A 23,001-nucleotide genomic window follows, 5' to 3' on the forward strand; every position below is an offset into this window, starting at 1 on the left:
GCAATGGGTGGCAGAGGGCCCGTTGCACCCCATCACCAAGCGATCTTGCCAGGGCAGGTTAGGCCAATGACGGCCTTCCCACTCAGCTAATTGAGGCCCTTAAGTGGCCTATTAACGGCCACTTAAGGGCATTTTTTCTGCCGCTGCTGGGATCTAATGAGCAGCGGGGGATGCCTCCACCATGCAGGGAGGGTGCCTTGTAAAACAACAAGGTGCCCTCCCTGTGAGCTTTGAGGGGGGTGGGGGGAAGGTCCCTCCTCTGTGGGCAATCTGTGGCCCATGCTGGGCCCTGGCCGGGAACCAGTGCAGCTCCCAGGAGCCCCGCCATCTCCCCCCACCGAGCTTTATGACCACCTCCCCAATCCCCCAGACATCCCAGCGACCGCGCCTCACCTACCTGAGGCCCAGGGTTCCAGCGCTGGTTCTGGGAACAAGGCCTCTGCAATACTGGCAGTGGCCACCGCTCCCAGTGGTATTGCTGAGCTGCTGGTCCTGTGATTGGCTGGCAGCTCTTGGAAGCGAGATCCCTATCTTTAAAGGGACAGGGTTCCAGCGCTGGAAACGTCACCTCCGGAACAATGGAGGATCGTATTGGGGGGACCAAAAAGGCCGATGCAGGGATCCCCCCCGCCCCCCGCCTTTTCAGCCTTGCAATGGGAGCCTCACCGCTTTCACAACATTCAGTCCTATATTTCACTAAAAGTAGAAAATCATGGAACTGCAGGCCAGCAATAAATTGCCGACGGATCTGGTCCCTTTATAGCAGGTGTACCTGCTCTCCTGGCACACATGACCACAGAATCAGCCCGTAATTCCCCATTGCAGTTCACTACAAAACAAATATGCCAAATGGTTGGTAATAGTACCCAATTGCAGATCCCAGTAGAAAAAATGGATGAAGAGACCCTCCTGTAACTGTTTCCCTGCTAGTTGCTGTGCACCGTCATTCTCCTGTTCTTCCATGACTTGATCCACTCTTTATTCTCATCCATAAAAAACTAATTTAGCGGAGGCAGGATTTGTTTGCTTCTGCTGCTGTTGGTCACTGTTGAAGTATATTTGGATCGGTGGTACTACAGGGCTTCAGTTGTTTCCTTAATGGAATCATGCATAGAAAATCAACTGACTACTAGAGTTGTTACCCCATGGCAAAAAAAGGCGAGAGTAGCTGTGCCACTTCCAGCCGACTGCATATTATGTGCTGTTGAGCCCTTCTGCTGTTGCTGCACTGCAGGATATTATGTTTTCAACCTGCAAAATGGGCACAATGAGGTTCGTTTTCACCCTCATGCTTCTTATACAGCCAAACTGATGATCACTTTGTGGTAAAAGCTAATTGACTACTACTCCAATACTTTCAGGAAGCTGCACGTCACTTCATGCAGGTGTGAGTAAACAACATAGAAGATGTGGGATGTATCAGTAACCAAAGGGGTGCAAAATCCTTCCATAATGCAGCAACACTACACCGATATGACATCTATATACACAGGAGAATATACTTTCAAATACACAAAAGTAAAATGCGCTACCAGATCACCTACACGTGAGTGACTGACATAAATAAAAAATGCTTCTGTTCCAGTCCCTGGATCCCAGAGCTGTCAGTCTGTTTTTCAAGAGATCTGTTTTGTATGTGTGTATGTATATATTTCCCAATTCCTTTTATTCAACTGATTTTCTAGACAAGTGAGTGTTAGCAATCCTCATTGCTCTGAAGTGATGGACATAGATCTTAGCCTTGTTTTTGCTACAGGTAGACTACTAGTTTTTTTCCAGAAATGAAGTACCTCCACAAAGTTTGAGGAATGGAAAAAAGTTTGGTACCCAGATCCATCCAGCTCCACGTAATAGTGTAGCTGTTGAATATAACAGAACCCCAAGGCTTTCATTGGAGTGAGGTGAACAAGATTATTTTGCCCATAAAGGGTCCCTTTAATTTGGTTTATTGATTACACTAAATGGAAGAAACACCTCCCCGCACCCCCCCCCCCCCCCCCCCCACTTATTGTGAAAAATTATGGTACTCATTCAGTGCTAGAATCTGTATGATTCTAAAGTACTTGCTTAGTTCAGTTCGATAAAGGTGTATGCAGCAGTCATTTCAATTTTCTAAGCCTTATTACAAGATTATCTGAAAATGGTGTTGGTTGGAAATGGACATTGCCAGCTTATTAAAGAGACTTGGAATATAGCTACAATGGCAGCTAAAGGTAGTTATGAAGATGCAAAATTAACAAGCAGCAAAAGATCAGTTGGTCTATCAAGCCTGTTCCAAACTGAAGTAGGCTAGAGCAGCATGACTGATCACTTATTTTCTCCCTCTTTCCACGCGACTCCCTGCCCCAACCACAGTCATGTCATGTCCTGGGAGAGGCAAAAAAAGAGAGAAAAACCCAGGGCCAAGAAGGGAAAATGTACTCTGGAAATTCTTCTCTGACTCCCTCAGGTGATCAAAACTGGCCCAAGAGATATTTTTCTCAAACCTAGATATTCTTTTAAGCTGTTAGCTCCTTCTAATTTTGAATTTCCTGTTTTAAAAGTGGTATTGATGTCAGCTAAATGAGTCATTGAGGTTTAATGTAAATTGGATAGATCTTGGCTCTGTGTGATATTGTAAAATGGGTAATAGTGAATCCAATTTTTGTTTCTATTTCGGGAGAGACGTAAATGGATTTGCTGACCAGGCTATCACCCATTTTACACTTTCACACAATCAAGATGTACCTCTAATCCCTCTTTATCTCTAGAATTTGGAACATCAGGTAAGTCTCCATTGTTACATCAGTGCTGCCTCCTAAATTCCATTTATCTCAAGAGGTTACAGTCTCTCATTCTTTCCTCCCTTTCTATCAATCTGAAATACATGTTGCTTTTACCTGGATATAAATAGTTTTGTATGGAGATGGTACCATACCATGCACAACTAAACGGTGATTGCAGAATGAATAGTCAACTCTATTGTTACCAATTAATATGAACATACGAATTAGGAGCAAGAGTAGGCCATGTAATAGATGTACATTTACATATCAAGCAGTATTGCCTTGATGTGCCTACCTCTCATGGTCTACAATAGCTGAGCAATCTTATCTTCACTTATTGCTACCTCTACATGGCAGTGAGAAGCTTTTTTCACTTATTGAAGAAACACTGCTTTGATCCAAGTAAACCATGGTTTAAAACAACGATGTTATTTACTACAGAATCGAGTAATTTCAATAATGTCTCCTGGAGTTATGAATATCTGTCCTCTTCCCTACACCAACCACTGGATAGATGAGAGAGCAGCTTTCAGTAGGTGCTCTAATCCAGAATATTTAAAGGAAGCTTACTACTTCATGATTTATATAAGGCACAAAACTGCAAAATGCCTTCCAATTAGAGTGCTGAGCTTGAAAATTAACTCATGTAGAGGAGAATGAAAATATTTGATTTTGATGGCAATCTATCAATTCTTGGTTTTTATTTTTAAGTTGGAAGCCATTACTTGCTGTAAAACACTGATTAAGTTTAGATGTAAATACATGTAAAACGTACCATTATGTATTATAATTAAATCAAAGTACACATCTAAGATACAATATTAGCCCAGTAGTACTTTGAGCTCTTAAAAATACATGCAGATGGTCATTAGATAAATTTGAATGAGGATAGCCATTTGGTTAATCTTAGCTGATCTGTCCAGAACGATCCTATAATCTCTTGACTACAACATGCAGTCATTTTATAAATGATTCCAAGGCTCTTGAATCAGTACTTTACTCAGTAGTTCATTGTAAATATTGATCATCCTTTGTGTGACGTCGACCTTATTGATATCAGACATAAGTTAATATTTTAGTCCTCCCCCCACACTTGCACATATGTCACCTTCTGTGTCACATTTGCATCTGATTGGCACAAATTTACTGTTCATAAAACATGAGGGGTCATACTGAAGAGATAAAGAATATATAAACAAAATATGAAGAAAACTGTTAGAAAAATTGCAAATGTGAAATGATGAATCGAGCATTACAATACTTACCTATATAAAAGAGCTTATCCTCTGATTGATTGTGACAATACCAGGGATGAAGCACAATTATTAAATGTACATACAGAAGTAAACACTTCTTAAAATGCAAGTTACAAAGATGTTTGATCTATTTTTCATTTAGACTTTAATATAAGGAAAGAATTATTTATGTTCTGTAATTTGTAATATTTAGCCTTCAATCAATTGACTTCTCACATTTGCTATTGACTTTGGACAGGATTTTTGTATAATTTTTACAGTGCCACATAACATTCCAACTTAAATTCATATTGCAGTATTATAAAATTTTAATAAAATGAGTAAATGCAGAAATAGATTCAACAAAACATAAACACTACTGTATTACATTCACTTTGCATGTATATTTATATTAGAAACGTAGAAAATAGGAGCACGAGTAGGCCATTCGGCCCTTCAAGCCTGCTCCACCATTCATTATGATCATGGCTGATCATCCAGCTCAATATCCTGTTCCTTCTTTTGCCCCATACCCTTTGATCCCCTTAGACCCAAGAGCTATATCTAACTTCTTCTTGAAAACATACAATGTTTTGGCCTCAACTGCTTTCTGTGGTAGCGAATTCCACAGGCTCACCACTCTCTGGGTGAAGAAATTTCTCCTCATCTCAGTCCTGAAAGGTTTACCCTGTATCCTTAGACTATGACCCCTGGTTCTGGACTCCCCCACCATCGGGAACATCCTTCCTGCATCTACCCTGTCAAGTCCTGTTAGAATTTTATAGATTTCTATGAGATCCCCCTTCACTCTTCTGAATTCCAGCAAATATAATCCTAACTGACTCAATCTCTCCTCATACGTCAGTCCCGCCATCCCAGGAACCAGAACTCCCTCTATAGCAAGAACATCCTTCCTCAGATAAGGAGACCAAAATTGCACACAATATTCCAGGTGTGGCCTCATCAAGGCCCTGTATAATTGCAGCAAGACATCCCTGCTCCTGTACTCGAATCCTCTCGCTATGAAGGCCAACATACCATTTGCCTTTTTTACCGCCTGTTGCAGCTGCATGCTTACCTTCAGCGACTGGTGTACGAGAACACCCAGGTCTTGCTGCATATTCCCCTCTCTCAGTTTATAGCCGTTCAGATAATCTGCCTTCCTGTTTTTGCTACCAAAGTGGATAACCTTACATTTATCCACATTATACTGCATCTGCCATGCATTAGCCCACTCACTCAACTTGTCCAAATCACCCTGAAGCCTCTCTGCATCCTCCTCACAACTCACCCTCCCACCCAGTTTTGTGTCATCTGCAAATTTGGAGATATTACATTTAGTTCCCTCATCTAAATCATTAATGTATATTGTGAATAGCTGGGGTCCTGGCACCGATCCCTGCAGTACCCCACTTGTCACTGCCTGCCATTCGGAAAACGACCCATTTATCCCGACTCTTTGTTTCCTGTCCGCCAACCAATTTTCTATCCATCGCAATACACTACCCCCAATCCCATGCGCTTTAATTTTACATGCTAAACTCTTATGTGGGACTTTGTCGAAAGCCTTCTGAAAGTCCAAATAAACCACATCCACTGGCTCCCCCTCATCAACTCTACTAGTTACATCCTCTAAGAATTCTAGTAGATTTGTCAAGCATGATTTCCCTTTCGTAAATCCATGCCGACTCTGCCCGATTCTGTCACTGTTCTCTAAGTACTCTGCTATAAAAGCTTTGATAATGGACTCTAGAATTTTCCCCACTACTGACGTCAGGCTGACTGGTCTATAATTCCCTGCTTTCTCACTACTTCCCTTTTTAAATAATGGGGTTACATTAGCTACCCTCTAATCTGTAGAAATTGTTCCAGAATCTATAGAATCTTGGAAGATGACCACCATTTCTAGGGCCACTTCCTTAAGTACTCTGGGATGCATACCATCAGGCCTTGGGGACTTGTCAGCCTTTAATCCCATCAATTTCCCCAACACCATTTCTCTACTAATACTGATTTCTTACAGTTCCTGTTATGAGAGTGCCTCAATTTTTTTTTGTAAAATATGTTTTTCAGGACTTCTACTTGAATTGTGGACATTGATTCATTTGGAAGCTTGAAGAGATGCTGAACTTTGTGTTTTTTTAAAAGAGGTCACCAGAAGGTTCCTGGACTTGTCTTGTAAACAAGCCCTTACTGGAAGGCACCTGTTTTCAGATAAAATACCAGCAGGGAGCTTGTTGTTTTAACTTGGTGTTTACAGAGAAGTGACAGATCAAGATTTATAGGGGTCAGGAGGTTTGATTCTCGTTACAGTGTTTGGTTTCGCATTGGACAATGGGTTGGAGGGTGAACTGTTTGGAAGACAGTTGGTTTTTGCCTGCCAAGGAAACCCAGCTTATCTCTTTCTCTCTCTTGGAAAGAAACCCTGCATATCCAGTGTGTCAGTCTCTTTCCTCCTGCATTGAAAGAAACCCTGCTCTAAGGCCTATCTGAAACCTCTGTTGCTGCATTTCTTGGAAAGCCGACCCAAACTGATCTTCAACATCGCCTGGAAAGAACGGTTCTAGGAAGATCCCAGTCACAGCCATCTATACGCATTTGGGATGCCAAACTAAAGCAACGGACATCTTTCCTTATCTTCTCTTCTTCAAGAATTAGCAAGTATTTAAACCACGTGTTTCTTTTGTCTGTTTTTTTGTAATTGTGTTCTCAGACACAAATCCATTTATTTTTCCGGTTAACCGGTGTATGTGTGTGTGTGTATGCGTGTGTGTATGCGTGAGTGTGAGGGGCTAAGGTAAAAAAGGAACTTTAATACTTCAATCTGTGTGTTTATGCTTTGCTTCATTACTGGTGAAGACATGTTTGATAATAAACTGATAATTTTGTTGTTTATTAAAGAAACCTGGTTGGTATGTTTTATTCTGGGATAAAAATAGAGTCTATAATTGACCTTATCGGTAAGTGGGAAAAAATTTAAATATATGTTGTGACCTGTGGAGAAGTGGAACTGGAACAAACAATGCACTCCTCCCACCTGGGTTGTAACAATATATTACTGTAACTACATCAAACCTGTTGCATATGTCTTTAAGTAGCATAGCAAAATTGTATAGATTAACCAAACAGTGTTCACATTGATTTTTTTAAATCAGTTGCATAGCTAAATCAATTAATGGAGGTGGAAGACGGGGCAGTTGAGAAATAGACTCAAAAAGTAAAATTAATAAATGTGAGTACAGTACTATATGCTCAATCAATAGAAGGGCTTTATGAAACTGAATGGCATATTGGGATACCAATATTCAAGTCAGATGCTGTTTGCTAAATTATAAATGTCTGTAATTAAAATCCAGAGGCTGTTTCTATGAATGATTTAGTAAGTTATTTCATGTTTTGTCATGGCTGATTAACAATACTAAATTAACTTTTTCTTATTCAAGTCTTTGACTTTTCCATTTATTTAAAGGGGCATTGCCAACAGGAAATTTGGCTTGCAGACCAGTCAGTCTTGTAGATAAAAGGTTGCTAGTTTAGTGAAGGTCATATATGTGCATCATAAATAGGTTGAAAATAAATGAAGAAATTTTGATAATTTATTTAGCATTATTCATGAATGTTATTACGATGGAAGCCATGATATTCTTAGGTGGTCATTGTAACTTTCAGCTCAATCAACCTGTTCAATAGGACGTCTTTTACTCACAGCAGTGATCATAAGATCTGAGTGAGCTCACTTAGAATCAAGTTAAATCAACTTTATATGGAAGGCCATCCATGTTTGCAAGACTAAATTAATTTAATTCCTATTGTTATGAGAGTGCCTCTTTTTTTTTGTAAAATATGTTTTTAAGGACTTCGAGTTGAACTATGGACATTGATTCATCTGGAAGCTTGATGAGATGCTAAACTTTGTGTTTTTTTTAAGAGGTCACCAGAAGCTTCCTGGACTTGGCTTGTAAACAAGCCCTTACTGGAAGGCACCTGTTTTCAGGTAAAATACCAGCAGGGAGCTTGTTGTTTTCATTTGGAGAAGATGTTTACAGAAATGACAGGTCTTCTGGAATGTTTTTGGTGTCACTTTGAATTGTTACAGAAGACAGTTGTTTTTTGCCTGCCAAGAAAAACCCAGCTCATCTCTTTCTCTCTCTCTTGGAAAGAAACCCTGAACATCCAGTGTGTCAGTCTCTTTCCTCCTGTATTTGAAGAAACCCTGTGCGTCGAATATGTGGGATCTGAAATCCCTGTTGCTGTATTTCAGTTGTAAGGCCTATCTGAAACCTCTGTTGCTGCATTTATGGGAAAGCCTACCCAAACTGACCTTCAATATTGCCTGGAAAGAACTGTTCTAGGAAGATCCCAGTGACAGCTGTCTATATGCATTTGAAACACCAAACTAAAACAAAGGACATCTTTCCATATCTTCTCTTTCTTCTTCAAGAATTAGCAAGTATTTAACCCAAGTGATTTTTTTTGTAATAGAGCTCTAAAATGCAAATCCCTTTATTTTTCCGATTGTGAGTGTGAGGGGCGAAGTTAAAAGAGAGAACTTTAATATTTCAATCTGTGTGTTTATGCTTTACTTCATTACTGGTTCAGACTTGTTTTATAACACACTGATAATTTTGTTGTTTATTAAAGAAACCTGGTTGGTGTATTTTATTCTGGGATTAAAATAGAGTCTATAATTGACCATATCTGTAACTGGGGAAAAAATTAAATATTTGTTGTGACCTGTGGAGAAGTGGGACTAGAATAAACAATGCACTCCTCCCGCCTCAGTCGTAACACTATCAAGTACAATGGTTCTGAAAAATGGAATTATTCAAACTTTAATGTAATGTATCTCTAATCCAGAATTTTTAACTTTTTATTTCATTTTAGCAACAGCAGCCAGTAGCTGCTCACCACTTAGCCCTTCAACAACAGCTTCTACAGGTGCAGCAGCTTCAACAACAGCACATCATGACAATGCAGCGTTGCGGCTTGCTCACAGTCCAGTCCGGACAGCCAGCTGTCTCTCTGCAAACATTGGCACAAGGTAAGTGTCAGGCCTATCGACAGGCCCTTTTAAAACAGACCTTTGAGGTGGTCTGTGCAAATGGGAACTGCAAAGCTACAGCAGTTAAGTTGTTCAGGAGAGGGCAATTGAGCAGTGACAGGAGACACCAGCATATAATATGAAAGCTATGAATGAGACGATGCATGAAGTGTAATCTGTGCAGCAACACATCAGGGACACCCTTAGGTAATTCAGCAGCCATGTCATTGATTGATTTGAATAGTTGTATGTTGCAGCTAGCCTGTTCCTTTGGTGTTTAAGGAGCATATTTAAAGCCTAAGGGTGTCTATCTGCAAGCCATTGACCAAAGAACCTACCGAGTGGCTTCAGAGTTACAGTTCTAGTGGTGCAATAAACTAATAGTAGTGACATTTTTCCCTGTGGGACTGGGATTCTTTGGAAAGCAACTGAGAGTTTGCACAGGCAGAAATACAAAGCAATTTTTTATCACTGCGATAATAGCCCAAAACTGATGTCATTATGAACCTTAAATCAACTTTATGCTTGCTTGAACATGGTCACCTGAGTATAGAGGTACAAGGACAAAAAAGGTTGAGCAACTATGTTTGTCTTTCAACCAGTACTACCTGGGATTGGGAAATTGAGTTTTATGAGCAGTAATCAATCACGTTTTCCAACAACATAGATTTTTCAAAGTAGTGTCCAGATTTTTATAATGAACTGTTGTGAATGTATTTAAAACTAAATGAAATAAATCTAGAATAAAATCCATCATAGTGGATCCTTTTCATAGTAATCTGATTAAAGAGAACATGTGGCAATCTACTTTCTGTCACTGCACAGTATCATGTTATCAGCAAGTGTGACTATTGACTTCTGTTTTAACCATGCAAATAGTGGTGTTGTGGTAAGTTGTGGCAGTAATTGTTACCACGCAGTCTGTTCTGCTCAGCATATTTGCTAAAATATTAATATTTCTGGTATTATGTTTGGAAATGAAAGGACAGTCCAAAGAAATAGGGCAATCTTTGTTGTGACCTTCCTGGTTGATTTGCTAGTTGTTATTGCTAGGCTAATGCTTGGAAGGTTGTTCTACTGTTCTGTTATAATTTACTATTCTTTGATATGCAAACTATCTGCCCAGAACATGTAAAAATCCTATCAGTCTCATTTCACACTTCTTAACCACTTAGACTCTCTGGAGTCTATTGCCTTATTAGTCCTACACTCTCCAATGCTACCGTAATTAAAATCTTTAGCAGTAGTTTAGTAAAGTAAAGATATTTTGGCTGATCACTTTGAGATTATTATCCAATCCTTGCACCCAAAATGAAAGTAATAAATTAGATTCTGACCTGGTATTCTTCCTGATCTGAAGTGCTTGAATATTTAATTGTGATTTATAATTAAAATATAGTTAGAACCACAGGTTTTTTTTTGCTTTCCGCTTTCAAATTTCCACATTGGTTTTTGAATGAAATCAAATTTTAATGATAAAGACAGGTGATTAAAAAATAATTACTGACATAATATTCTAATTTTGTAGTAAAATTATAAAGGGCCTTTGAATATGGTGCAAATGAATTGGTTACATTTATAGCACATTATTTTCAATTATACTTTTTATATTTAAAGATGAATGTATTTGCCATTAATGTATTGCAAAATATGTGTGATAATAACTTTAAGTGCTTTGGTTTCAAAAGGAAAGTGACTATGCAGAGCGATCTGGTTATGTTGCAATTTGAACAGATCAATTATTGCATACATCTGAAGAATTTACTTTTAATTATCAACACTAACTGCACATACAGCAGGTTTCACTGTCTTGTTAGAAGTATTGCAGCATAGAGGAATATAGTTAAGAATTGTCTAATTAACATCAGACCTTGTTTACATACACTTTGTTTTTTTTAATTAGTGTGTGAAGAAGGATAAGTCTGCTGTTCATGGATCTAATTATACAATATGGGACTATTGCTGTTTGACACAGGCATGACTCAATCAGAATTGCAGCAGCTGTGGAAAGAAGTGACTGGAGCTCACACAATGGAAGAAGGTGTAACCAAAAATGGCAGCCTAGACCTTTCCACTAGTTCAATTTGCTCTCCTGCCGCACCACCTAAGACCTCACTACCAGTAACCCTGATGAACGGACAGTCTACGGGTCATACTCCAAAAAGGGAATGGTAGGTATTAATAGGACATTGTTTAATGTCCACCGCTGATGCAACTAATTTGTTTTATCTTATAAGTCCTTTGATAGCCCTCTCTTGCCTAACGGGTGGTACATCCATCCATTCATCATGATCTATTATGTGTAATGATGCCTGATTATTCTGCTAGTATTTCCTTTTTATATGAAAAAATGAGACCTCAGAAGAATTGTGTGGGTAAGTAGCCATGCAGTGTTAATGGCAGTCTGCACAAAATAATGTTCTAGGACAAAGAGTGCATGCTTTTGTTGGTGCCCTGTTTTCTGGAGCGGGCCACAGCAATAGCATGACCACCGTCCCCACCCACAATACAACTTCCATTTGCAAAATGCACTGCAAGATGCTGATGCCGAATTATGTAGTGATGCTTAATAATTTACTTCTCATGACAAATATTGAGAATCCAGTTAAGACACATTGCAACGTTACGCCACTTTGCCCCTCAGCTCCGACTGAGTAGGTTTGCGTACTTAAAGTTAAGCGAGATTGTGTTACACAAAAGAAGCCTTTGGGTAACATGCTATCACTTCCTCGGGATATCCACAAGCACATTACAGCCAACATGTTACCTTTGAAGTGCAGTTTCTGTTGTCTTATAGGCAAATACGGCAGTCAATTTGTGCACAGCAAGATCCCACAAAGAGCAAATGATTGAATGACAAGATAGTCCATTTTTGGTGATGGTGATTGAGGGAGGTATGTTGGCCACGACATTAGAGAGAACCCTCTGCTTTCCTTCAGATAGTCCGAGCGGATCTTTTACAGCCACCTATGGAGCTAGATGGGACATCAGTTTCTCACCTGAAAGACAGGATAAGATCCTTCAAAGATCTTGGGCTGAATTTTACTAGCCCTCTGGCACAGGGACTGTGGTGGGGTGGCCTGGAAAATTCTTCCGGGAGAGGCCACAACCCCTGAAGCTGAGAAGACTCCGACACATTTTACCAGTGGTGGTCAGGCCTCGGTGCGGCCCCCGCCCCACCAGGGGCCTTCATTTCAACATGTTAATAAAGATTAATGCCTGCAAATAAACTTATCTGGTCCCGATGGCCGTCTCACGCCGACATTCCGTCCACCGGCCGGAACCCCCGCGCCTTCGGATGTCCGCGTGGATATCTGAGATGTGACACTGGTCGGGTGGGGGGGAGCAGTGAAATTCTCAAGGCAGCGGGGTGGGGAGCGGTGAAAACTGATTCAATTGGCTGAGGGGATGGTGGGAAGGGGTTCAAGGGCAAAGAGTGCAAAGTTTGGGGTTGAAAGATCAGGACCAGCAAAAATGTTTTTTTGGGGGATGGTGGGAGAGGGAAACAAATATATTGTTCTATCATTGGGGGGGGGGGGGCGGGGTGGTGGAAGAAGGGCTTTGATGTTCAATTTACTGTTTTTATTGAAATTTAATGTGCTGGTCTCTTTAAAATTTTACATCAACTGTCAGGGCTTGAAGCCCGTTAAAAATGGCGCCGGGGCCTGCACAGTGGCACCGGACGCCATTGCTAGGGACGGAGCAGCTACGCCCTCGACGTCATTGGGGGTGGCCACTCTGCCCCCTCGATTTAAAAGCTCCCATGAGAAATATCGCGGGGGCTCAGTGACGGTAGATCCCGCAAGCAGGCTGCCGAGATCAGAGCGCACCGCCGCAATTTGCAGCGCGCTCATAAAATTCAGTCCCCTAGGTAAAAAATACATGCAGCCATTTTTTTAATAGGAATTAAAATTTTCTTTAAAAATATCACCTTCAGTGCCTCATATGCGTTGGCGGGAGGAGGAAGTAGTGCAGCAGTGAGAGTTAGGTCCCAAATTGACACAGTGTATGTAGAACGGGCACAGAAAATAACCAGAGAGGCAGATCAGAGGAGTGACATCAACAAGAAGAGGAAGGGGGCTGGAAAATACCTGGGAGTAAGACCAAAACCAAGGGTGGCAGCAGGACATAAAAGCTGCTACTGCTTAAAGAGGCACAGGCAATCCTGGAAGTAGAAGAATAACAACCAGGTTGAAGAAACAGCAGCAGTCTTCAGAATGCCAACCTGGATATCTTCATATTGGAGATATGGAGCAGCACAGATGGTCTGTTTGGGGCTGGAGATCTCCCAAGAATGTGGAGGAGGTGCTTATGATTGGAAAATGGCAACCTCACTGGAGCACCCAACCCTCCATTGCAATCTTTTTGTGTGTGTTGCACTTCTTCATTCATTGCCCTCACAGTAACAAAAGAGTCAAAGGTGAAAATGGGATCTGACAGTGGTAAGTGGAAGCTCTACTAAAGTCAGTCCCTGAGCCTAATGCTTCAGATCTCTGCTGATTGCGGAAGAAAGATACTGGAGGTCTACCATATGGAGGCATTGAGGACAATCTTAGAGGGCCTGAGGTACTAAGCAAGGTCACCAAATCATATGCCATTCACAATACCAATATCTGGAAAAAAATGGACACAGCAAAGCACTACTGCAGTAAAGTAGTACTTGAAAAATTAATTGGATTGACAGTTGATAAATTCCCTGGACCAGATGAACTACATCCAAGAGTATTGAAGGAGGTGGCTATAGTGGATGCATTGGTGGTTATCTTTCAAAATTCTATAGATTCTGGAAGGGTTCCTGCAGACTGGAAAGTAGCAAATGTAACCCCACTATTTAAGAAGGAACCGAGAGAGAAAACGGAGAACTACAGACCTGGTAGTTTGACATCAGTAGTAGGGAAAATGTCAGAATCTATTTTAAAGGATGAGATAACTGGACACTTAGAAAATAATGATATGATTGGGCAGAGTCACCATGGATGTGTGAAAGGGAAATCATGTTTGACAAACCTGTTGGAGTTTTTTGAGGATGTTACTTGTAGCCTAGATAAAGGAGAACCAGTGGCTGTGGTGTATTTGGGTTTTCAGAAGGCTTTTGATAAGGTCCCACACAGGAGGTTGGTAAACAAAATAAGAGCACATGGGATTGGGGATAATATACTGCAATGGATTGAGAATTGGGTAACAGACAGAGAGCAGAGAGTAAGAATAAATGGGTCATTCTCAGGATGGCAGGCTGTTACTAATGGGGTACCACAAGGATCATTGCTTAGACCACAGCTGTTTACAGTCTATATAAATGATTTGGATATGGGGATCAATTGTAATATTTCCAAATTTTCTGATGATGCAAATCTAGTAGGGAATTTAAGTTGTGAGGAGGATGCAAGGAGGCTTCAAGGGGATTTGGACAGGCTAATTGAATGGACAAGAACATGGCAGATGGAATATAATGTGAATAAATGTGAAGTGATCCACTTTGGTAGAAAAAACAGAAAGGCAAAGTCTTTCTTAAATGGTGAGAATGTAGAGAAGTGTTGATGTTCAAAGAGACCTGGGTGTCCTTATTCCTGAGTCACTGAAAGATAGTATGCAGGTGCAGCAAGCAATTAAGAAGGCAGATGGTATGTTGGCCTTCATTGCAAGGGGATTTGAATACAGGAGTAAAGATGTATTGCTTCAATTGTATAAAGCCTTGGTGAGACCGCACCTGGAGTTTAGTGTACAGTTTTGGTCTCCTTTTCTAAGGAAGGATATACTTGCTGTAGAGGAAGTGCAACATAGGTTCCCCAAGCTAATCCCTGGGATGGCAGGCTTGTCTTATGAGGGAAGATGGCAGAAACTGGGCCTGTATTCTCTGGAGTATTGAAGAATGAGAGGTGATTCATTGAAACTAACAACATTCTTACAGGGCGTGACAGGGTAGATGTGGATAGGACGTTTCCTCTGGCTAGTGAGTATTGAACAAGGGGACACAGTCTCAGAATAAGAGGCAGGCCATTTAAGACTGAGATGAGGAGGAATTTCTTTACTTAGAGGGTGGCGAATCTGTGGAATTCTCTACCCCAGAAGGCTGTGGAAACTCAATCATTGAGCATGTTCAAGACAGAAATCGATAGATTTCTGGATACTAATGACATCAAGAGATATGGGGATAGTGGGGAAAGGTGGCATAGAGGTAGATGATCAGCCGTGATCTATTTGAATAGCAGAGCAGGCTTGATGGGCCGAATGGCCTAATCCTGCTCCTTTTTCCTCTGATCCTATGTAACAGCATCGTGAACATCTGCATCTGTCCCACTCCAGTCAGACAGGTCTTCAGTCCAGTCAGTGAATCCAACAACTAAACTGTTGATCAGTATCATACAGGCCTTGGGGGACTGTTTGGCAAAAGTGATGACAACCAGCTTCTAAGAGATTTGGGGCACCATCTCTTAAGGTGTGTAGGATATAACTGATACCATCACATCAGCAACAACAACAACAGCAACTTGTACTTATAAATGAGGAAGAAGTTATTTTTCAATCAAAGTTAAACATGTTGCCAAAATGATTTGTGTTTACATGAACAAAAGCTGCCAGTTCCTGGCCTGTATCCATTTTAAACTCCTTGAGTCAAAATGCTCTTTGCTTTAACGTAGTAAAACATCCCAAAGTGCTCCACGGTAGCGTTGTCAAACAAAATTAGACACCGAGCCACATAAGGAGCTATAAGGGCAGATGACCAAATGCTTGATCAAAGAGCAGTGTTCCCTTTAAGCTGCGCAGAGTGTGCCCATGCAGCAATCCAGAATTTAGCACGTAGTGCAACAAACAGACTGTGCACAACCAAAGTTTCTTTAAGATGTGCAAATGCACAGCCATGCAGCAGTCTTAAAGGGACCGTGCAGTGCAACTAGCAGGCTGTGCACAATAAAGAAAAAATTATAGAGGGAACATTTAGGGCGGCACAGTGGCGCAGTGGTTAGCACCGCAGCCTCACAGCTCCAGGGACCCGGGTTCGTTTCCTGGTACTGCCTGTGTGGAGTTTGCAAGTTCTCCCTGTGTCTGCGTGGGTTTTCTCCGGGTGCTCCGGTTTCCTCCCACAAGCCAAAAGACTTGCAGGTTGATAGGTAAATTGGCCATTATAAATTGTCACTAGTATAGGTAGGTGGCAGGGAAATATAGGAACAGGTGGGGATGTTTGGTAGGAATATGGGATTAGTGTAGGATTAGTATAAATGGGTGGTTGATGTTCGGCACAGACTCGGTGGGCCGAAGGGCCTGTTTCAGTGCTGTATCTCTAATCTAATTTTCAAAGAGGTAGGTTTTAAAGAGCGTCTTAAAGGAAGAAGGAGAGGAAGAGAGGTTTAGCAATGGAATTCTCGAGTTAGGGCCTTGGCAGCTGAAGGCACAGCCGCCAGTAGTGGAGCAATTAAAATCGTAGATGCTCAAGTGGCCAGAATTGGAGGAGTGCATATATCTTGGAGAGTTTTAGGGCTGGAGAAGGTTACAGAGATAGAGAGGAGCGAGGCCAAAGAGAGATTTGAATATAAAGATGAGGCTTTTAAAATTGAAACATTGCTTAACTGGAAGCCAGCGTAGGTCAGTGAGCACAGGAGTGATGGGTGAATGGACCTTGCTGCTGGTTAGAACATGGGCAGCAGAGTTTTGGATGACCTTACATTTACGGAGGTCAAACATGGCAAGTCGGCTTGAAGCACATTAGAATAATCATGTCTCGAAGTAATAAAGGCATAGGTGAGAGTTTTATCCACAGTTGACCAATGGCTGGGCAGTTGGGCAATGTTACGGTTGTGAAATTAGGTGGCCTTAGTGATGGCCGGATGTGCAGTCGGAAGCTCATCACGGGGCCAAATATGACATTAAGGTTGCCAGCCTCAGACAGTTGCTAGGGAAAGGGATGATTTCGGTTAGGGGACAGGGTTTGTAGCGGGGCGAAAGACAATGGCTTCTGTCTTCCCACTATTTAGTTGGAAGAAATTGATACTTATCCAGTGCTGGATGTGGGACAAGCAGTTTGGGAATTTAGAGGCAGTAGGAAGGTCAAGAGAGGTGATGATGTGGTAAAACTGGGTGGCGTCAGCGTACAAGTAGAAACTGATTTTTTTTGGATGATGCCACCGCAGAGCAGCATGTAGCTGAGAAGTAGGAGGAGGTCAAGGATAGATTCTTGTGAGACATCAGATGTAATGGTGCAGGATCACAAAAATTAGCTATTGCAGGTGATTCTCTGGTTACAACTGGATAGGAATAGAACCAGGCGAGTGCCTGCGCTACCACTGATTTGCACTCCCACTGATCAGTAGGTACTCAGATCCAGGATCTAGCACTTGGCATGGCTTGAATCTCCTTTTATAGTGCTTATCTCTTTCTTGATAACAGTTAAGGTTGTTTTTCCAGCTGCTCTGCTCATGTTGGTGGCAGAATATATTTCACCTGCATTGCCAACAAAGTCTGCTAAAGAGTCGTCCTAGGACTCAGAAGCCCTGTAATAATGGCTAACAGGGCCCCATGCAGTTCATTACACCACACTATAGTCAAGCACCACTGCTCTCCTTATCCCTTAGCAATCGTTCAAAGCTGATGTTTCAGACAAAATTTGTGGGCATTCAAAACATGGGGACTAAACTACTTTCTAGCTTGTAAAGTCATGCAGGTAACCTAACCTTTTTCTACAGGCTTATATATAGTGTGTATTAACTTTGGTGCCTGAGGTAAAGAACACAATTTCTGGGACAGCAGCTTTTGCTCTCATAAACATGCCACTTGCAAACATGTACCACTTTGGGGGTAGCTGCATCCTCTGTTAGCAGCCACTTCTATTGGAATCTAGTCTGCAGTTTAGTTCTGGACCTTTCCTCCAGAACTTGCTGCACCCCTAGCCAAGCTTTTCCAGTACAGCTACAACACTGGCATCTACCTGGCAATGTGGAAAATTGCCCAGGTATGTCCTGTACACAAAAAGCAGGAAAAGTCCAACCTGGCCAATTACCGCTCCATAGTCTACTCTCAATCATCAGTAAAGTGATGGAAGGTGTTGTCGACAGTGCTATCAAGCAGCATTTGCTTAGCAATAACCTGCTAAGTGATGCCCAGTTTGGGGTCCATCAGGGCCACTCAGCCCCTGACCTCATTACAGCCTTGGTTCAAACATGGACAAAACAGCTGAACTTGTGAGGTGAGAGTGACTGCCCTTGCCATCAAGACAGCATTTGACCGAGTATGGCATCAAGGAGCCCTAGCTCCGCAAAGGAAGATGGCTGTGGTTGTTGGAGGTCAATCATCTCAGCTCCAGGACATCACTGCAGGACTTTCTCAGGGTAGTTTCATAGGCCCAGTCAGCTTCAGCTGCTTCATTCATGGCCTTCCTTCAATCATCAGGTCAGAAGTCGGGGTGTTCGCTGATGATTGCACAATGTTCAGCACCACGCGCGACTTCTCAGATACTGAAGCAGACTGTGTAGAAATGTAGCAAGACCTGGAGAATATCCAGGCTTGAGCTGATAAGTGGCAAGTAACATTCGCGCCATATGAGTGCCAGGCAATGACCATCGAATATCTCCCCATGACATTCAATGCCATTATGATCACTGAATCCCTCCCTGTCAACATCCCTGGGGGTTACCATTGACCAGAAACTGAACTGGAGTAGCCATATAAATACCACGGCTACAAGAGCAGGTCAGAGGCTAAGAATCCTGCAGTGAGTAACTCACCTCCTGACTTCCCAAAGCCAGCCCACCATCTACAAGACACAAGTCAGGAGTGTGGTAGAATACTCTCCACTTGTCTGAGATGGGTGCAGCTTCAACAACAGTCAAGAAGATTGACACCATCCAGGACAGAGCAGCCTGCTTGATTGGCACCCCATCCACAAACATACACTCCCTCCACCACCGAAGCACAGTGGCAGCAGTGTGTCCCATCTACAAGATGCACTGCAGCAACTCACCAAGGCTCCTTAGACAGCACCTTCCGATCCCACGACCCCTACCACCTAGATGAACAAGGGCAGCAAATGCATGGGAACACCACCACCTGCAAGTTCCCCTCCAAGCCACACACCATCCTGACTTGAAACTGTATTGCCGTTCCTTCACTGTCGCTGGGTCAAGATCCTGGAACTCCCTTCCTAACAGCACTGTGAGTGTACCTTACCCCACATGGACTGTAGCATTTCAAGAAGGCAGCTCACCACCACATTCTCAAGGGCAATTAGGGATGGGCAATAAATTCTGGCCTAGCCAGCGACGCCCACATCTCATGAATGAATAAAAGGAAAATTCTGGCAGAGCTGACTGATTCCCCAAATTCTGATCCACAACACCAGCGCTACACCACTTCCGCACCAAAAAAACCCCCAAAATATGGGGCACTGGATCTTTTTATAAAACTGAAGCTTGAAAATAATTTACAATTTACAGTGTCTAGGTTATAACAAGATTTTATTTCAGGAATGAAATAACAGTTTATATTTATTCTCATCTTATTGGAACTGTTAACAAAAATAGTGGATAGGATTTTATCCTGGCGACACCAAGAACACCACGTTGCCTCTTCTATGGAAGGCCTACCAAATCTAGCGCCAATTAGGCACTTAAGTGGACAGCGGCGGGCCTTTCATGGGCTCAAGGACCCCAGCAACGGAAGTCCTGCCCTTGGAGATCTACCAGCCAATTAGAGGCCAGCAGCTCTTTCACTGAGCAGCGCCACCGCGGAGGCAATGGCTGCTGCCAGTGGAGCACCTACCTGAGGCGCAAAAGCATTGCTGAAACCAGGCCACAGGTAGGTCAAGGTAGGAGAGGTCTCATCAGGTGGGGATCATGGGGGAGGTGGGTGTAGTGGGTGGTTAGCAAGGGCAGAGGTTGGCTGTAAGCGGGATCCTCCTTCCTGATGCTGGGTCTCTCATTTAGTGCCTTTTAATGAGCGACACTGCCACGCCCCTCCCCCCCCCCCCCCGCCAGCCATCAAGCAGCCTGCACGATTTTTCCAGCTGTGCTTCCTGTGCAGCAACAGGGCTGCCTGGCACATGGCTAATTGCGGTGCCTGGTGGGACGAGGCCCTTAATTGGGCATTAATTGCCCAGTTAAGGGCCTCAAAATTTTGGTAGAGGCGGGAAGGTGGCGGGGTCCCCCACCGCCACCATCCCACCTGATTTTATGCTCTCCCCACCATCAAACCCACTACAGGGGAGAGCATAAAATTCCTCCCAATGTTACTGTAAGATTTTATTGACTTTAAATGCTTTGTCTTTTTGCGTAATTTGGCCAAACACTGAACTGAAATGTAGGGTATTTCCAACTGGATCCCAACCTTTTTTCAGGAAAAAATAAAGATGATATTTAGCCTTCTATCAATTTTTATTTTTATAATATTACTGAAGTTTCTGACAAAATTAATTTCACAATGAATTAACTTAATTGAACAAATGGGGTTTAATCTTGTGATAAATTCAAGACAGGGAGGAAGTAGCGTGCAATTAGTTTGATGTGTTTGTCCTTTTACTTTGTACATTGTAGGTGTATGTTATCTGTTTACTCAAAGTGATTGAATTACAGCTGTGTCCATAAGTAGGCCACAGGAATAACTGAGGAAGGGTGCCCACAGCTGCATTTAGGGTTTTAGTTGCAGTCTTGTGAGGCATTGTGGTGCCTGACTAGATTTCACATGACACATGAAACGTTCCATGTTTAGCTGAATAGTGCTCAATTCCAGTATAAATGAAGACAGGTCCAGAGGCAAACATCTTGTCAGAGGGACAGATCATCTTTTGCAACTATGAAAATGGACAACTTTCCTAGGACTCCTGAAGAACATTCTTACAGGAAGTATTAGTTTAAAAAAACACTTTTGTTCAGTTATGGACAGAATAGGAAAACATGTAAGTTTCTCTCCCATATTCCACGCAGCATCCATCAGCATCAGCTCTGGGCTTTGGAGCTGCAGCAATCTGTTAAGGAGATAAATAATCTGATTCAGCACGACACCCCTACTCTCCTCTTTAATTTGTCTTGCACAGGGAAAATTATAATTAAATCATTCAGGGTAAAATCCTTGAGTGTATGGGAGGAAAAACAGTTTGATGGACATACCTGGTTATGACCAACATCAGTGTTGCGCTGTGAAGATATTTATTCACTGGTGTTATTAAAAAAAATAGGGGGTGGGGGGGAGGGAATAACATTTCTGCATCATTTGTGTGGTAAATTGAATTATTCAATTCAAAACCTTTAAAAATAAGTAATAAAATGGCTGGTTGATATCTAAAAGGCAACAGTCGAGCTAAAATAAATTACATTAAAATTGTACATTTTTTTTTCAAAAAACCAATGTACAATAATTTTTATTGTAGTTATTATTATGCATTTGGAGAAGGAAAAGAATGTAAAGTTATTTATATCAGTTCTGTCAAGCATACCAGAAAGTCACTGGGCACTGTTAGGTGATTTTACTGTATATTACTGTTGCCTGAACAAAGCTGCTGCTTGATCGCAACAGCTGTTGAAATAAGAATAGTGAATAGGAAAATAGTACACATTGAATATTGCTGATAGGAACATTGGAAATATAATTCGGTGAAAGAGATAAAATAATGTAATATTAAAATTGATCTTTTACATATTTTACCTTAGAGGTTAGATATGGTCTTTTTACAATGCATGTCTTAAATAACCGTGTGTGTTCAAGATGATTAAAATTTAGTGTGTACATGTTGCTCACAACATTGATTAATTCTGCACAGCCTTTCTGACATTTTTACATTTAATTCCACACTCTTGTTCCACATGGTCTAGATAAATTTCTATAAAATATATTTCATTACTGCCTTTTTTTTTCAGTTTGGGTGTTTTTAGCAACTGCATGTTTGGTGTGAATCAAGAACAACAACTTATATTTATATAGCGCCATTAATGTAATAAAACCTCCCAAAGCAATTCACAGGAACATTAAAAAAAAATGACACCAAGCCATATAAGAGGATATTAGGTCAGATGGCCAAAAGCTTGGTCAAAGAGCTAAGTTTTAAGGAGAGTCATAAAGGAGGAAGGCGAGGTAGAGAGGCGGAGAAGTGTAGAGAGGAAAATAGAGAGCATGGGACCTAGGAAACTGAAGGCGCAGCCACCAACGGTGGAGCTCAAGAGGCCATAATTAGATGAGTGCAGATATCTTGGCGGGTTGTGGGGCTGGAGAAGTTTACAGAGATAGGGAGGGGCGAGGCCATGAAGGGATTTAAAAACAAGGGTGAGAATTTTAAAATCAAGACGTTGATTGACCGAGAGCCACTGTCGGTCTGTGAGCACAGAGGTGATAGGTGATCCTGACTTGGTGCAAGTTAAGACATGGGCAACAGGTTTTGGATGACCTCGTCCTTATTATTATCATTAAAAGATATTTGAATAAGAAAGATTATTGATCAAATCATACAATGATACAGTGCAGAAGGAGGCTATTCAGCCCATCTGTGCATCTCTTTGAAATAGCTATCCAATTAGTGCCATTTCCCCTGCTCTGTTCCTATAAATATTTTCCCTTTAAGAATTTATCCAATTCGTTAAAGATCATTTTCTTAAAGATTTATAAATAATATTCCTATTTGTACTGATTTTATGTTACGGACAAAATATTACATTGTCAGTTTAATATCTGTCTGCTTGCCAGTCTATTTACTAAATCATAATATGTGTTCTTAATGTGTAGTTGTCATTTTAGAAATGATTCTCTTGAAAAAGTATGGTTGAATACTTTTGTGAATGCTTCAGCAGTTTTTGATTGCACTGCAGTTATGACTTGTTATGCAATATATCTAAAAGTAATTATACATTTTGTAGAAAAGCTGTTACAACACCTTCAATTAAATACTTGTGGTACAGCTTTATCTGCATCTAGAGTATATTTTATTTTGGCAATATAATGCAGTTTCAGTTGGCAAATCAAAATAAATTTGATCTAGTCGAAGTCT

At 41.5% G+C, this 23,001-nt stretch overlaps 1 protein-coding gene across 21 annotated transcripts in view; it reads left to right on the top strand.

Moving 5' to 3' along the window:
- The window catches only part of LOC137380025 (forkhead box protein P1-like), a 621,483-nt gene that overhangs the window by 497,537 nt on the left and 100,945 nt on the right, over positions 1-23,001 (top strand). For 17 of the 21 annotated variants that reach the window (XM_068051516.1, XM_068051514.1, XM_068051512.1 and 14 more), the window contains 3 exons: positions 7,929-7,994; positions 8,885-9,041; positions 11,017-11,212. In XM_068051516.1, coding sequence (XP_067907617.1) covers positions 7,929-7,994; positions 8,885-9,041; positions 11,017-11,212 — 419 coding nt within the window. The remainder of the gene's footprint in view (positions 1-7,928; positions 7,995-8,884; positions 9,042-11,016; positions 11,213-23,001) is intronic. The other 4 variants (XM_068051524.1, XM_068051529.1, XM_068051528.1 and 1 more) reach the window with 1 other exon arrangement.

The sequence above is a fragment of the Heterodontus francisci genome, chromosome 19 (assembly GCF_036365525.1).
Source record: "Heterodontus francisci isolate sHetFra1 chromosome 19, sHetFra1.hap1, whole genome shotgun sequence".
NCBI lineage: Eukaryota > Metazoa > Chordata > Chondrichthyes > Heterodontiformes > Heterodontidae > Heterodontus > Heterodontus francisci.